A 15538-nucleotide genomic window follows, 5' to 3' on the forward strand; every position below is an offset into this window, starting at 1 on the left:
TAGTGTGGTGTGACATTATACCTTTAACAATGTGGAAAGATTTTGTTTATATCAATTTTTCCCCAAAGAATTCTGTCTGTACAGTCAGTAAGCTTTAAAATGTTTGATATATTAATTTGTTAGAGAAATCAGTTTTGCCTCAATATTGAACATACTACTTCATTTATGTATTTTTAAAATTTTTTTGTTTCGTCATGATTGTTTAAATAACATGTTCAGGAATGTGTCAACTTCTCAGAAGATCTGACAGCATTGTCAATGAAATGGTACACCACTGTAATATATGGAGGAAAGTGGAGATTTATGGCATTCATAGGTTGCTGATGGTTACAGCATTTCCTTCGAAATGAAAATTCTTTTATCAGAAAAGTCATTACATGCAGCTAACCTGTATTCTACATGAGTATATGATGCTCATCTGACAGATATTCATATTCTTCATCAGTACAAATCTTGTGGACTGAGTGAGTGAGGGAGTTTTTATGCTGCTCTCAGCAATATTCCAGCTATATGGCTGTGGTCTGAAAATAATCGAGTCTGGAACAGAAAACTGAGCAATCCATTTCTTGTGGAAATATAAATTTGTATTTTACATGAATGTGATAAGATACTAATGTGGTGTCAGAATTGTACAAAATTTTCTAATTAGGCACTCATGTGATTTCTGAAAAATATCATAGTTTTCATCAATAAAATGTGTGATATTAGACAAATGTAACATGATGATCTGATCTGTTCTCATATAGAATATGCAGTATATATGTATCTACAGCAGTATCTTGGTCTGCTAAATTGAATTAAGATATATTGTTAATTAATAGAATATTTCAAAACAAATTTCAAAATGTTGATTAGAGTATGTCACCTGTTGATTATGGGTGCAACAAACCAGAGTCATTAGCAAGCTTGACAGGTACAAGTATGGTGTTCTGGTGTTTTTCATTGACATTTCCTGTCAACATTACAAGACACTTGGCAGTAAAATCCCAGAAATCAATACTTGGCTTGTATGCCACAGACTAATTAAAGTGGCAATAGGAATTGGTTATAAGGTGAGCACTGCTGTAGACAGGTAGACTGATGTGTTTCTAAGTAGAAATATTAGCTTTCTAATATACTGAGCCACAAAAGAAACATCACTTTTCAAAACGAATTTCAAAATTTTGTTCTTACAAGGTGGTATTTTTTTCAACGAATGCACCATTTTGTTGATGTGTTTTTCAATCCAAATGTACAGTTATTGCCAAGATAAGTGTTATTTTATGATGAAAAAGCACATAAAAAGGCAGAGATGGTAAAAGATTCCATATGACATTCGTGAAAATGAAAATGCACTTGTATAATGTGACAACCCTACCAATGAACACGAATCTGAAACTTACCTGAAATCATTCTTGTGTTGACACAATCACTATACTCAGTTCTTCAGCAAGCCAAGTGTCATTGCACCATTCACACTGAACAAAGTTGTACTTTTTTTTTTCAGTTCTAAAATGTATCCAATGGTGCAACATTTAGTATAACCCATAGATCTTCTATACCATGGTTACCATGAATGGCATAAATCTTAACTGCATTGGGGCACACTTTGCGAGTTAAGGTGCCAGTTGTCAACAGGCCGCAGCACTGCATACCACAAGTTACGAGAGATCAGAGGAACCAAGTCTTAGGACGATTGCAATTTGGCTAGATGGAAGGTTGCTAATCATTTTATGTTCATGTCAGGACAATCTACAGACTGCAGGAATGATGTCAGGCCACTACTAGCATCCAAGAAAATCCACAAAGTCGATTACCTGCAGTAACATAATGTCAAGCACAGGCCCCACTACAAGGGCAATATGGGACTTCCTAAGACAACAAGGCATTCAAACCCAACAATGACTTGCAATCATTGCATCTGCAAAGTAGAGTTCCTTTGGGATGAGATTTAAAGAAGACTGAATGACCTCCACCCAAGGCCAGCAACTGTTGCTGGACTCAATCAGGCATTTCACAAAGTATGGACCCCAGTGCCTCTGGCCTTCAGCAAGCAGCTAATTCATACCATGTACAGACAATGCAATGCCATCAATGGTGCCTATTGAGGCCACACTTGATATTTACATTGAGGTATTCTAATGTCACCACTTTGGTGATTTGTATGAACTCTGTGATTCCTGAAAATTGTCAGTTTTGAACTCAAACCTCCATTTTGATTGTTAATAAGAGCGAATTATAGCCTTTGGTTTAAGAAACCTCTGATGGTGTCGTGTTTCTTTTGTGGTTTGGTTTTCATCAAGAGTGACTATGGTTTTATGTCGCTTTGGGCTACATTTGAAGAAAATCACAATGGTGATCATCAGGAATTATTTTCATATGTTGTTGTCATGTGGGAAATTGAACCTGGTCCTACAGGAACAGCAATACTTTAACTACTAGGCTATGCTATAATCCCTTAGCCAGTGAGTGTTTCATTTGTGCCCACACAGAATATATGAAACAGAAGACCAGAATTGGTGTATATGATACTATATCAGCCAAGGATACTAGTGTATAATACTGATATAACAGCCCAGGATGCTGGTGTATAATACTGATATATCTGACCTGTGACAGTTTATCCCACTGGTATATATTACTGATATATCAGACCAGGATACTGGTGTATAATGCTGATATAACAGCCCAGGATGCTGGTGTATAATACTGATATATCTGACCTGTGACATTTTATCCCACTGGTATATATTACTGATATATCAGACCAGGATACTGGTGTATAATACTGATATTTCAAACCAGGATATTGATGTATAATACTGATATATCCGCCAAGGATACTGGTGGATAATATTAATATATCTGCCCAGATACTGGTGTATGATACTGATATATAAACCCAGGATACTGCTGTATAATACTGATATATCCAACCAGCCTACCTCTGTACAGTTGGACCCTCATACCCCATATATCCGGAAACCCCGCCTTCCGGACGATTTTTATGTGAAATAAAACTTACGTTTATTAATTGTACTCGCTTAACTGGACCCTGCGATTAGGGCCCCGGACGGCGAATTTTCAAACCATTCCCATAGATTTCCGTTAAAAAATGATCCAGTTATCTGAAGGGAGAGATCTGTGCAATGTTTATGTGTCACATCACTACCGTTTACCGCATGACTATGTCATTTCATTTTGAATCTATCGGAGGAATTTGATGTGAATTGATTAATTAGCCATCAAAACACCAGGGACGCATGTCACTCAACATCTCATCAGTAATGAAAACATGTTAAGTAGGATTAAGGGAAACTACACTGTAATTGTTTTGTATATAACATTTATAAATTGACCCCTACTATCTGTCGTGATGCAAGTTAAAAATAGCCTGCCACATAATCTAAGTCATGTGATCCCGTCCTGAAGTTTACTTTCTGCAGACAGCATAAGTTGACGCGATGTCACGTTTTTAGGGCATTTAAAATTGAAAAAAAAGAATATGCAATTGGCCAAATAGAGACTTTTTGTCATCGATATACGTTTTTCATCTAACTTACCACCTGAAGCTCCACAAACTACATGATAACGTCCGAGACAACCTCCAGTTCTTGCGGGTTTCCTATTGTCGCGGTAAACACATTTTCTTCCAAGATCACCGATGTGTGATACTTAGAGGTATTATCGGTACACTTATTTGTCTTGATGATGTTATTACTACTGACTGTTGATTTATTGATATACGCACATGAAAATTTTTGCTTTCACTTAATTTTCATGTTTTGCTTGTTTGATCGAGTTAACCAGACATCTCGCTATCCAGACGATTTTCAAGTGTAACCAAAACATCTGGATAAACAGGGTTCGAGTGTATATAATACTCATATGTCAGACCAGGATATTGGTGTGTAACACTGATATATCCGCCCAGGACACTGGTGTATAATACTGATATATCAGACCAGGATACTGATGTATAATACTGACATATCCGCCCAGGACACTGGTGTATAATACTGATATATCAGACCAGGATACTGATGTATAATACTGACATATCTGCCCAGGGTACTGATGTATGATTCTGATATATCCGCCCAGGACACTGGTGTATAATACTGATATATCCGCCCAGGACACTGGTGTATAATACTGATATATCAGACCAGGATACTGATGTATAATACTGACATATCCGCCCAGGACACTGGTGTATAATACTGATATATCAGACCAGGATACTGATGTATAATACTGACATATCTGCCCAGGGTACTGGTGTATAGTACTGATATATCAGTTCAGGGTACTGATGTATGATTCTGATATATCCGCCCAGGATACTGGTGTGTAATACTTATTCAGCAAACCTAGACACTCTTATACAGATTTGATATTAATAAATCTCATTACCATTCTATCAGGAAAACACAATGCATTTTGGAACTATATTTCCCTGATGCAGACAAATGCTGAATTAATCAGACAAGAAAAACAAAGACAGAACTGTTTTGTGAAAATAATCATCAAATATTAATGACACATCAATCACAAGGACTTGTCTGTCAGGTTTGGTAAAAAAGTCGTGATCCTAAACAATGAAATACACAAGAAAACATAAAAGCTTTGTGCACGAGCTGTGTTACCAACCACCAAGTGTTCATCTTGAATGTTTAGTATATTGTCTACATGTAAGCTGAATGACCAATGAATATGCAGGCTATAGCCTGTGGAGAATATTGACCCTCAGTGATCGAAGAGCGTATGCAATTTTATCACTGCATTGTTTTCCGCAAGTCGGTATCAGATATGAATTACTATCAATTATACATCAAACATTAATACATCAGTTTTCTGTCGCCGTTCAGAGAAAACATGTTCTGTATCTTGTTTTACAGATTTCACTAGAGATTAAAAATGTGTCACAGTATAGAACAATTAATTATGAAAAAATATTTGTCATTGTAAGAATTCAAGATAGCGTTTTGATAGTATCTGTTGATATAAGACAACTTGATGTATTTCCTTACAAATGTTTGAAATAGAGAGAAAGTTATTGACAGAGATGGAATTTAAAAGACATTAATTTTGATGTCATTTTCACAAAGATTGAAGTAGGCTTTGTATATTATGACTCCAAAATTCCAAAATTTTCAAATTTATATTTTCAGTTACATGATTGTGAAATAATTATGAGGAATACTTTCTGATGAATTTATGATGTTTTGTTCTGTTTTCTTTTACATATCAGGTATTAAAAAGGAAGTAACATTCAATGCTCATTTCTTACTTTTGTGTTTGGTTAGTGAAGTGGATCATTTGATTACCTACCATATTGCACGGTTGGGTTTGATTCCAACATGGGTTTCATACCATGGTTAGCCAGCTTGGTGTAACAGGATCCTGCTTGAGTATTACCAGTGTGCACACCAGGCAGGGTAATAACAAGTACCTTGTTTTAGTGTCTTATGGTGCAATGTAGCAGGGGTGATACCATCCCTTTTCTGTGTAGCAGCTTTGCCATGTAACAAAGGGCCATCCAGATTTGGATTGCAAATAGTAATTATCATGAAGTAAATTATGTAACAGCAAATTTAAATCAAAATGTAAACTGGAGGATCTGGTTGATAGCCCTCATGATATATACCATTAAAAAAAGTAGAGGATATTGGATTTGCAAGACTGATAGACTGCAATTAATGAAGATAAGTTGGAATCAGTTAATGAACAGAAATTAAAGGAAAATGTTACAGTTTATTCCATATCTTTGTAAATGTTTCACCTGTACAGATATATATTACTTTTTCTCATATACTCTGGCATGCTTGCAAAATGGAATATCTCCTACTTTTTTTAATGGTTTGTGAATATTCTTCACTTACGTTTCTGAATGAAAGTAGTTAGTATTTGAGAGTCTTATGAATCTTTTTCATGAATTTGTTTTAAAAACTAATTGAACATTTTATGAGGGTTTTACTAGACTGTTTGGGGATATCAATACCCAAACAATGGAGTCCATACATTTCACCAATCATTCTCAGATGCCCAAATTAAGCTTCATACTTCAATATGGTGATTAATTGGAGACTTGTGGCTTCAAATTTTCCTGCATAAACCTTTTGACTTTCTGAAGAATGTAGTCGATTTCTGTTAAATGTGATTACGAGAATTCCTCACTGGAGGGGCGATATTGGCCGTATTACAAGGCGGCATTGGTCCAGGGGTGGATATTGGAACATGTATTGCTCTATTCAAACTGCAGGAAGTCTTTAAATAAGGTGGAATGCCCCAATCTCTAGATAGTGCAGGGAGGGCATCAAAGGATAGGAATGACAGTTACTGGACTTAAATTAGTTATTTCAAAACAATTTGGTGAAGGTTAAGATGAGAGAGATTGTGTGTGTTAATCAGGTCCTAGTTGAAAGTATGGATGACTAGGAGCTGTAGTGAGTTCTTTGTCAACACAATCTGTTAGGTCGTCTTGCATCATGTCTTTGGTGTGTTGAGTGTGTGATGTTGTCAGTGAGTGGAGTGTGCGATGTCTTCTGTGTGTAAGGATCGATTTTGATATCTTCAGGCTGAGGGTTAAATATGGCAAATGTTTGTAACTTTTCTGTGGTTGCACCCGATGCAGATAACAGTTTCCACCTTAAGTGCCTGGCAGCAGTTTTATTGGTTTAAATTTCCTGTATTAAGTCTTTTCTTGCGATGTGTATCAGAGAAGACAATCAACAGCATTAAACAATGTAAACAAATTTTGAAGGAGAAGGTAAGGTAGCCCATTGGTCAAAGCATTTGCTTGTCATGCTGAAGAGCTGGGTTTGAGTCCCTACAGGGATGCAGTGTGTGAAATCCATTTCTGGTGTCCCCTGACATAATATTGCTGGAATATTGAAAGTGACATAAAACTGATGTCTTCTGAGGTTTGTAAGGGTCAGAAGGGTAGGCCAGTGGTTGAAGCATTCACTCGTCACTCTGAAGACCGGGGTTTGGTTCCCCACATGGGTACAAAATGTATAAATGTCTTGTCCCCCCAGCCATGATATTGCTGGAATATTTCTAAAAGCAGAATAAAATCAAACTCACTCACTCACACACTCACTCACTCACTCACTCACTTCCTCACTCACCCTGAGGGTTGTGCTGGGTATGGTATTGTAATGGACAGGGTCAGTATAAGAGTGTGGCTCCTCAAGTACAAATATGGCCAATTAGACTATGACAGTAAAATTGTTTCTCTGCAAGAGTGGCCAAGTCAGTTTCCTGGAAAATTTGCTGATTTGGTGTTAAGCTATGATAATTTGCCATATTGAATTACTACAAGCATGAAATATGATTAATAGATATAACCTTGAGATAATGTGACAGTTTTGGTAAATTTCTTGTGAGTAGGAACTCTTGAACTATTGAGATGGATTCCTGAACATTCCTGTACTGGTGTGATATAACTGGTATCACATAGCGCCAGCCGACGGACCACCTGGAGGTGTTAACACTGTGTTTAATTCAATGTACATCACAGAAGTTACAGCTGCGTCGCTAGACACACAAGTCCATGCCTGCCCGACATGTTTCTACTCCTTCAAAGCATCAACCACTATAGAAACGATTAGTTAAGATCTGATGTGTGATAAATATCACTTTATTCAAATTCTTCACAAAAAGCCAAAGGCCTGGCATTGTATTCCTTGGCGAGAGATTGATGAAGTAAAACATAGCCGTATGGTGATGCAAGTATAGCTGCCAATCCAGCCAACAGGTTTATTGTCATTCCTATAGAGAAGTAAGACAAGCTGGGAGATAAAGTGATGGAGTAATGTGGGAGTGATACGGGTATTTATACACCACAAATAAAGCAACGAAGATGCAGATAGTTCAGGATGATGGTATCATACAGAGAGCTGGTCAATAATCAATGACTTGGAGGATGCTATCTGTCGCTTGACGAGAGCTTTTCCAAGTGAAGGAAGAAATGTTTGACTGTGTCACAGTTAGAGAATTTAATTGCCAACTTCCCGCCTACCATAATGACTCTATTATGTTTCATAGTTTGTTATCGGTTTATTGCACACAATTTGGGTTGGAATTTCTATACGGCTTGACCTGTGTTAGAATGAGTCAAATAAATATGACTTACTTAGTAGCACATGGAGAATATAATTGAGCTGGTGTGTAGATGCTATGTGACAGTGCTTCCGTTAAGTCGTGAGTAATGACTGACGTATCAAACGGCTGACTGCCAGTATACAGCACTGAGCTGTGAGTGCAACCGTAAGAGGCAGGTAGTTATACAGCGTATTGCACAGGGCGATGTGTTCAATGCAAGTCCTTCCTTCACTGGGAGTAGCTTCAGCCTAAGGTGGCAGTCGAGAATATCATGGCCAAGTGATAATGTGATTTCTCCGGAGCAGTGTCCAGGAATTTTACTAATTACTATGGTTGTATCTAAGTTGGAGTACCGCATGTGTTTGGCAGATTGGCAGAAGTTTATTTCCATGATGGATACCGCGTCTTTGATGGATTTTCGTCGTCCCCCGCCCCCCTGCACGTGCTCGGAGACGCTTCACACCTGTCTTGGGTAGGTGAACACCACCTGCTGGTGTTGTATTTGTACATTGTTGTACACTGTCAGCACCAGGAGTGTTGTCACTTTTACTACTTTGTATAGTCAGACCACACTGGTTGTGATGATACTGGATTGTATGATTACATTAAATGATTGGTTATTATTACACAGTGTATAGATTACTTCGTCTTGAATGCTTTTATTGCTGTTTCACTACTAGCAATAATCCAGTTACAATAGCTGAGTCTTTACCCAACTAGTGGTTGATAGCATGAACACCCATCCATACAGTTGGGGGATGATGACATGGCTCCACCAAGTGAGCAGGGTTGACCATCCAGTCATGTTAAATCCCCATTACAAGTTAATGCTTACTCTGAGGATCTTATTTTTACTTTCAATATTTAATGTTGAATACATTTGTCAAATACACGTCGGCAGTGGTGGACTGGAGCAGCACAATTGTTTTGTATAATATAATTATACAATGTAAATTTATTCAGTAGTAACATATATATTGCATGACTCGGTTGAGCAATAAAGCTGAACATGCTAACCGTAACTGACGGAATTAAAAAATTAATTAATTCATAGATTGATCTATATTTCACAAACAATATTTTTTTTAGAATTAATATTTGAATGAGTTATTTTTTCGTCAGTTCTAGAGAATTCAAATAACTTTATGACTTTTTGTTATTAATGCTATTAAGTTCCATCTGCTTTAGTTTAATGGACCTTGACTTAATCATATGAATATTCAGTGGCATAAATACTATATTTATACTGTCAGCAGTAACAGGTTTTGTCTTTACTTCCTGGAATGTTTGGGCATCAAGGGAGGGCTAGAACATTTGCCTGCCATTCCAAAGATCCTGTTTCAATTCTACACTTGGATGCTTGTGAAGTCCATATCTGCTGTGCACTGTTGTAATGCTGTTGGAATATTGTTGAAACTGGTGTTACTCACTCACTCACATACTCACTCACTCACTCACTCACTCACTCACTCACTCACTCACTCACTGAAATTAGAATACAGTTTATTTCAGTTAAAGAAAATGTATCAGGTACCTTGTGTAAAAGTTAGTCTGTTTACAGAATCAGAAATCATTTGTATCATTTGTAATTAATGTTGGTTCATTGTCTTTGTTCATATAAATGGGTTTTGTAGTTTCTCAAACTGTGGCATCAACCAACATATATTTCATGGTTACTGACATAGCTGACAGCATGTCGAGTTCCTTATGGCACAAGGCCTTTCTATGTTGATCGCGGGATTGTCTGGTCCAGACTATTACTTTCAGGTTGCGGTCATACATCCTCAATATCTCCAGTGTATACGTTCCGATAAGTCTCCACTATACCCTGGATGCATCTACGGCTCGGTCCGAAAATTTTATTACCTCCCTTTGCTCGCTCGCATTCTCACAATCGGCCAATCAGCTAAGCCGTCATTACAACTGAACTTGCCAGTGTCAATAAAGATAGCGGTTGCTGCTGCAAAGGTATGTTCGCAGTGCGACTCAGATTTAGGAGAAATCATACAGACACATTGATAGGTCCGAAAATTTAAAAAAAATATATGCAGGAACTCCTTCTGCCTCATTCAGAGAATTTGTGCATGGTTCGTGTTGCCAAGTTTAATCGGTTAGATAATTTAAAAAGTGAAAGTGTGTTGTGATTGGTTCGCTCAACTTCCCAGCGCACACACCTGATTGGATTAAAAGCCAGCCAAGGGAGGTAATAAATTTATCGGGCTTAGCTGAAGATGCATCCAGGGTATAGTGGAGACTTATCGGAACGTACACCCTGGAGATATCGAGGATGGTGGTCATGTAGCTTGAAGTTTAATGTGATGCAATAAACAAATGAAAAAGACACGATGGTCACCTCCACTTCATCTTCACTGGCATGCTGCTTCACTTTTGATTTGATCTGTGAAGATGTAGGTCAGAACTGGATTTCAGTAACCCATGCTTGTCAAAGAGGTGACTAATCGGATCTGGTGGTTAGGCTTGCTGACATGGTTGACCCACATGGCATTGCATACCAATTTTTGCAGATCGATGCTCATGCAGTGGAGTGTAGCGTAAAACTACATTCACTCACTCATGGAATGATATGGATGTAGTACTAATGTATGTGTTTCTTTTACTTTCACTTGTCATACTGAGTCACTCACTCACTCATGGAAAGATATGGATGTAGTACTAGTGTATGTGTTTCTTTTACTCTCACTTGTCATACTGAGTCACTCACTCATGGAATGATATGGATGTAGTACTAATGTATGTGTTTCTTTTACTTTCACTTGTCATACTGAGTCACTCACTCATGGAATGATATGGATGTAGTACTAATGTATGTGTTTCTTTTACTTTCACTTGTCATACTGAGTCACTCACTCACTCATGGAAAGATATGGATGTAGTACTAATGTATGTGTTTCTTTTACTTTCACTTGTCATACTGAGTCACTCACTCATGGAATGATATGGATGTAGTACTAATGTATGTGTTTCTTTTACTTTCACTTGTCATACTGAGTCACTCACTCACTCATGGAAAGATATGGATGTAGTACTAATGTATGTGTTTCTTTTACTCTCACTTGTCATACTGAGTCACTCACTCATGGAATGATATGGATTTAGTACTAATGTATGTGTTTCTTTTACTTTCACTTGTCTTACTGAGTCACTCACTCACTCATGGAAAGATATGGATGTAGTACTAATGTATGTGTTTCTTTTACTCTCACTTGTCATACTGAGTCACTCACTCACTCATGGAAAGATATGGATGTAGTACTAATGTATGTGTTTCTTTTACTCTCACTTGTCATACTGAGTCACTCACTCATGGAATGATATGGATTTAGTACTAATGTATGTGTTTCTTTTACTTTCACTTGTCTTACTGAGTCACTCACTCACTCATGGAATGATATGGATGTAGTACTAATGTATGTGTTTCTTTTACTTTCACTTGTCATACTGAGTCACTCACTCATGGAATGATATGGATGTAGTACTAATGTATGTGTTTCTTTTACTTTCACTTGTCATACTGAGTCACTCACTCACTCATGGAAAGATATGGATGTAGTACTAATGTATGTGTTTCTTTTACTCTCACTTGTCATACTGAGTCACTCACTCATGGAAAGATATGGATGTAGTACAAGTGTATGTGTTTCTTTTACTTTCACTTGTCATACTGAGTCACTCACTCATGGAATGATATGGATGTAGTACAAGTGTATGTGTTTCTTTTACTTTCACTTGTCATACTGAGTCACTCACTCACTCATGGAAAGATATGGATGTAGTACTAATGTATGTGTTTCTTTTACTCTCACTTGTCATACTGAGTCACTCACTCATGGAAAGATATGGATGTAGTACAAGTGTATGTGTTTCTTTTACTCTCACTTGTCATACTGAGTCACTCACTCATGGAATGATATGGATTTAGTACTAATGTATGTGTTTCTTTTACTTTCACTTGTCATACTGAGTCACTCACTCATGGAATGATATGGATGTAGTACTAATGTATGTGTTTCTTTTACTTTCACTTGTCATACTGAGTCACTCACTCATGGAATGATATGGATGTAGTACAAGTGTATGTGTTTCTTTTACTTTCACTTGTCATACTGAGTCACTCACTCATGGAATGATATGGATGTAGTACTAATGTATGTGTTTCTTTTACTTTCACTTGTCATACTGAGTCACTCACTCATGGAATGATATGGATGTAGTACAAGTGTATGTGTTTCTTTTACTTTCACTTGTCATACTGAGTCACTCACTCATGGAAAGATATGGATGTAGTACAAGTGTATGTGTTTCTTTTACTTTCACTTGTCATACTGAGTCACTCACTCATGGAATGATATGGATGTAGTACTAATGTATGTGTTTCTTTTACTTTCACTTGTCATACTGAGTCACTCACTCACTCATGGAATGATATGGATTTAGTACTAATGTATGTGTTTCTTTTACTTTCACTTGTCATACTGAGTCACTCACTCATGGAATGATATGGATGTAGTACTAATGTATGTGTTTCTTTTACTTTCACTTGTCATACTGAGTCACTCACTCACTCATGGAAAGATATGGATGTAGTACTAATGTATGTGTTTCTTTTACTCTCACTTGTCATACTGAGTCACTCACTCATGGAAAGATATGGATTTAGTACTAATGTATGTGTTTCTTTTACTCTCACTTGTCATACTGAGTCACTCACTCATGGAAAGATATGGATGTAGTACTAATGTATGTGTTTCTTTTACTTTCACTTGTCATACTGAGTCACTCACTCATGGAATGATATGGATGTAGTACAAGTGTATGTGTTTCTTTTACTCTCACTTGTCATACTGAGTCACTCACTCATGGAATGATATGGATTTAGTACAAGTGTATGTGTTTCTTTTACTTTCACTTGTCATACTGAGTCACTCACTCATGGAATGATATGGATGTAGTACTAATGTATGTGTTTCTTTTACTCTCACTTGTCATACTGAGTCACTCACTCATGGAATGATATGGATGTAGTACTAATGTATGTGTTTCTTTTACTTTCACTTGTCATACTGAGTCACTCACTCATGGAATGATATGGATTTAGTACAAGTGTATGTGTTTCTTTTACTTTCACTTGTCTTACTGAGTCACTCACTCAGTTTTGATTTGTGCCCTATGTGTAAAACATGTACTTCGTATGTCGATGTAGTGACTGATCCACAATATCACAACTTGTGAAATAATGGTTTCCTAGAAACACTCAAGGTTGTCATCTATCACATGATATGACTGACATCTGTTCAAACTGCATTTGCGACTTTCTTTGTGTAGAAATCCGACGTTATTTGATCCAATAGTGTTGGATCTGCTGTAAACCCAACTCCCTTTCTCACACAATAAGTTGATGTTGATGTAGACTCAACTCACAGAGATAGAAGACAGCTAGTGAGCTTAATTACCTTCCACACTGCTCTGAGTTTGGCGTTGTGGATCCTGAGGGAGGAATCTGTGGTAAATAGTTCTCCAGTAAACTATATTGGGTGTAAACGGCCTCGTCACGTGATCTTCTTCCTGGCTAGCTGATTGGATTGATTGCCATTGTTCTGTTTTGTTGTTCATAATGTCGATTCAGTATAGTGGTTATATGCTGCTTTTAGCATTGTCACAGTTCACCCAGCTGCAAACTGGGTACCCATAAGGATGTGCCGGCAATGTGAGTGATTAGTTCATTGCAGGTAACAGGCAGCTTGGCTGTGTGAGCCCAGGGAGTTACTATCTGATAGTATGATGGTGTCGTATGACAAGGGACAGTAATGTAGGTAGCACTGTTAGTATGCCTGGATATGAGTGCCAGATAAGCTGACTATTACTGTTATTATATTTCAGCAATATCACCAGAAATGTGCTTCACACATTGTATATCCATGTGTGGAATCAAACTCGGGTCTTCAGCATCACAAGTGAACACTTTAACCACTAGGCAACCCCACCGCCTTCAACCCAGTAGAGAAATTCCGAGGCTAATGGTAGATGCCTTGCAATATTTGGTTGTCAAGGCAGCTGAATGAATTATGTGTTCATGCCCAGTAGCCTGATGGCTGAATGTTATCATAATATTGATCACTGTATTGTTTGGTCCTTGATTAATTCCATACAGGCAGCCTTTATATTGCTGAAATATTTTTGAGTACAGATGTACCTAATGATGTACCTAATATCTACCATTGATACTATGTTGTGCAGCTTTTGTCAACATTCTTAAATGAGTCTCTGTGCAGCTTCTGATTTCTGTAGTTTGTTATAATTGGCAATTCTCCATCTTGGAACCCTTATTGAACCCCTACAGGCAGAATAATGTTGTACAACTACGGATGAAATATTGAAGGAAGTCAATGTGTGTATCTAAGATGACCACCAGAAGCCCTTGTATCCAGGATGTGTAAGTAATGAGCTGTTGTACAGACAGTAGCATTCATGCCCAGCACATTGTGTTGAAGATAGAATCATGCACTGCTGCTGATTGGTTGACAAGGTCAGATCAAACGCCAATACTATATGTATATATGAATAAGCCACAGAGCCCTTTGGCATTTCGCTGTGTCAACTCTTGCATCAAAGACCCTTTGTCAGTTGGACATAAATTGGTATATTCAATATTTATGGATGGAATAATATATTTGTTGTCTGGAAGCTAAGACAAATTAGCCACTGTTTTTATCAATGTGGCAGAAGCAGGCATTGTGTGAAAATAGCAGCAATGCAATGCCAGCTCTTTGTGTTTTGAAATAGCCTAGTGTCAGGATTTAATGGTGCGAAATGATACATACTTGGATAAAAGGGGACATGTGTATCATATTGAGATGCAGTCATCTGGGGGACCAGCAACTTTGGACATAGTCAAAAATACATGCAACTACAATGTTCATACTTAGCCTTTGATTAAAGAGCAATTTGCGAAAGTTGTGTAACCTGTGCTAAATGTATCACTGTCTGAACAGCTTATACAGGCTGTTTTAGCTCACATGTATGTATTTCCATGGAAACGGGTATTGACATGAGAAATGGAAGTTGATAACCAAGTCATTAGCCATCATATCCATCACAGCGTTAAATGTCACCAAACTCGTCAACTTCTGTAATTACTGTCAGGTTGTTATCATTGACTCCGTTTGTTTCAAGGTGAAGGTTTTTAGGGCTCGGTAATTACTCTGGCTTATTGTCTGTGTCAGGTAACGTTGTCAGATTGGGAAAGTTGGATCATTAGAGGAACTTAGGATACAGTGATGTGTGTGTTTTTGTTAGATAACGACAATGTTGTTTTATGGGAAAATATGATGAAAGTTGTTATTTCAAGACAATGTGACATCAGTTTATGGATTATTATTTTTTCTAAGATGCTTCACAAAAATATTAAAGTGCCAGTCAGGCAATACACTGT

General features: G+C 37.4%; 1 protein-coding gene across 10 annotated transcripts in view; it reads left to right on the forward strand.

Moving 5' to 3' along the window:
• The window catches only part of LOC137281888 (peripheral plasma membrane protein CASK-like), a 462595-nt gene that overhangs the window by 69496 nt on the left and 377561 nt on the right, over positions 1-15538 (forward strand). The window contains exon 1 of one of the 10 annotated variants that reach the window (XM_067813579.1): positions 8245-8560. The exons of 8 other annotated variants lie outside the window; for them this stretch is intronic. In XM_067813579.1, coding sequence (XP_067669680.1) covers positions 8418-8560 — 143 coding nt within the window. In that variant the 5' untranslated portion in view covers positions 8245-8417. Of the gene's footprint in view, positions 1-8244; positions 8561-15538 lie in introns of those variants that run through there. One more of the 10 variants, XM_067813578.1, reaches the window with a different exon arrangement.

The sequence above is a fragment of the Haliotis asinina genome, chromosome 4 (assembly GCF_037392515.1).
Source record: "Haliotis asinina isolate JCU_RB_2024 chromosome 4, JCU_Hal_asi_v2, whole genome shotgun sequence".
NCBI classification, from domain to species: domain Eukaryota; kingdom Metazoa; phylum Mollusca; class Gastropoda; order Lepetellida; family Haliotidae; genus Haliotis; species Haliotis asinina.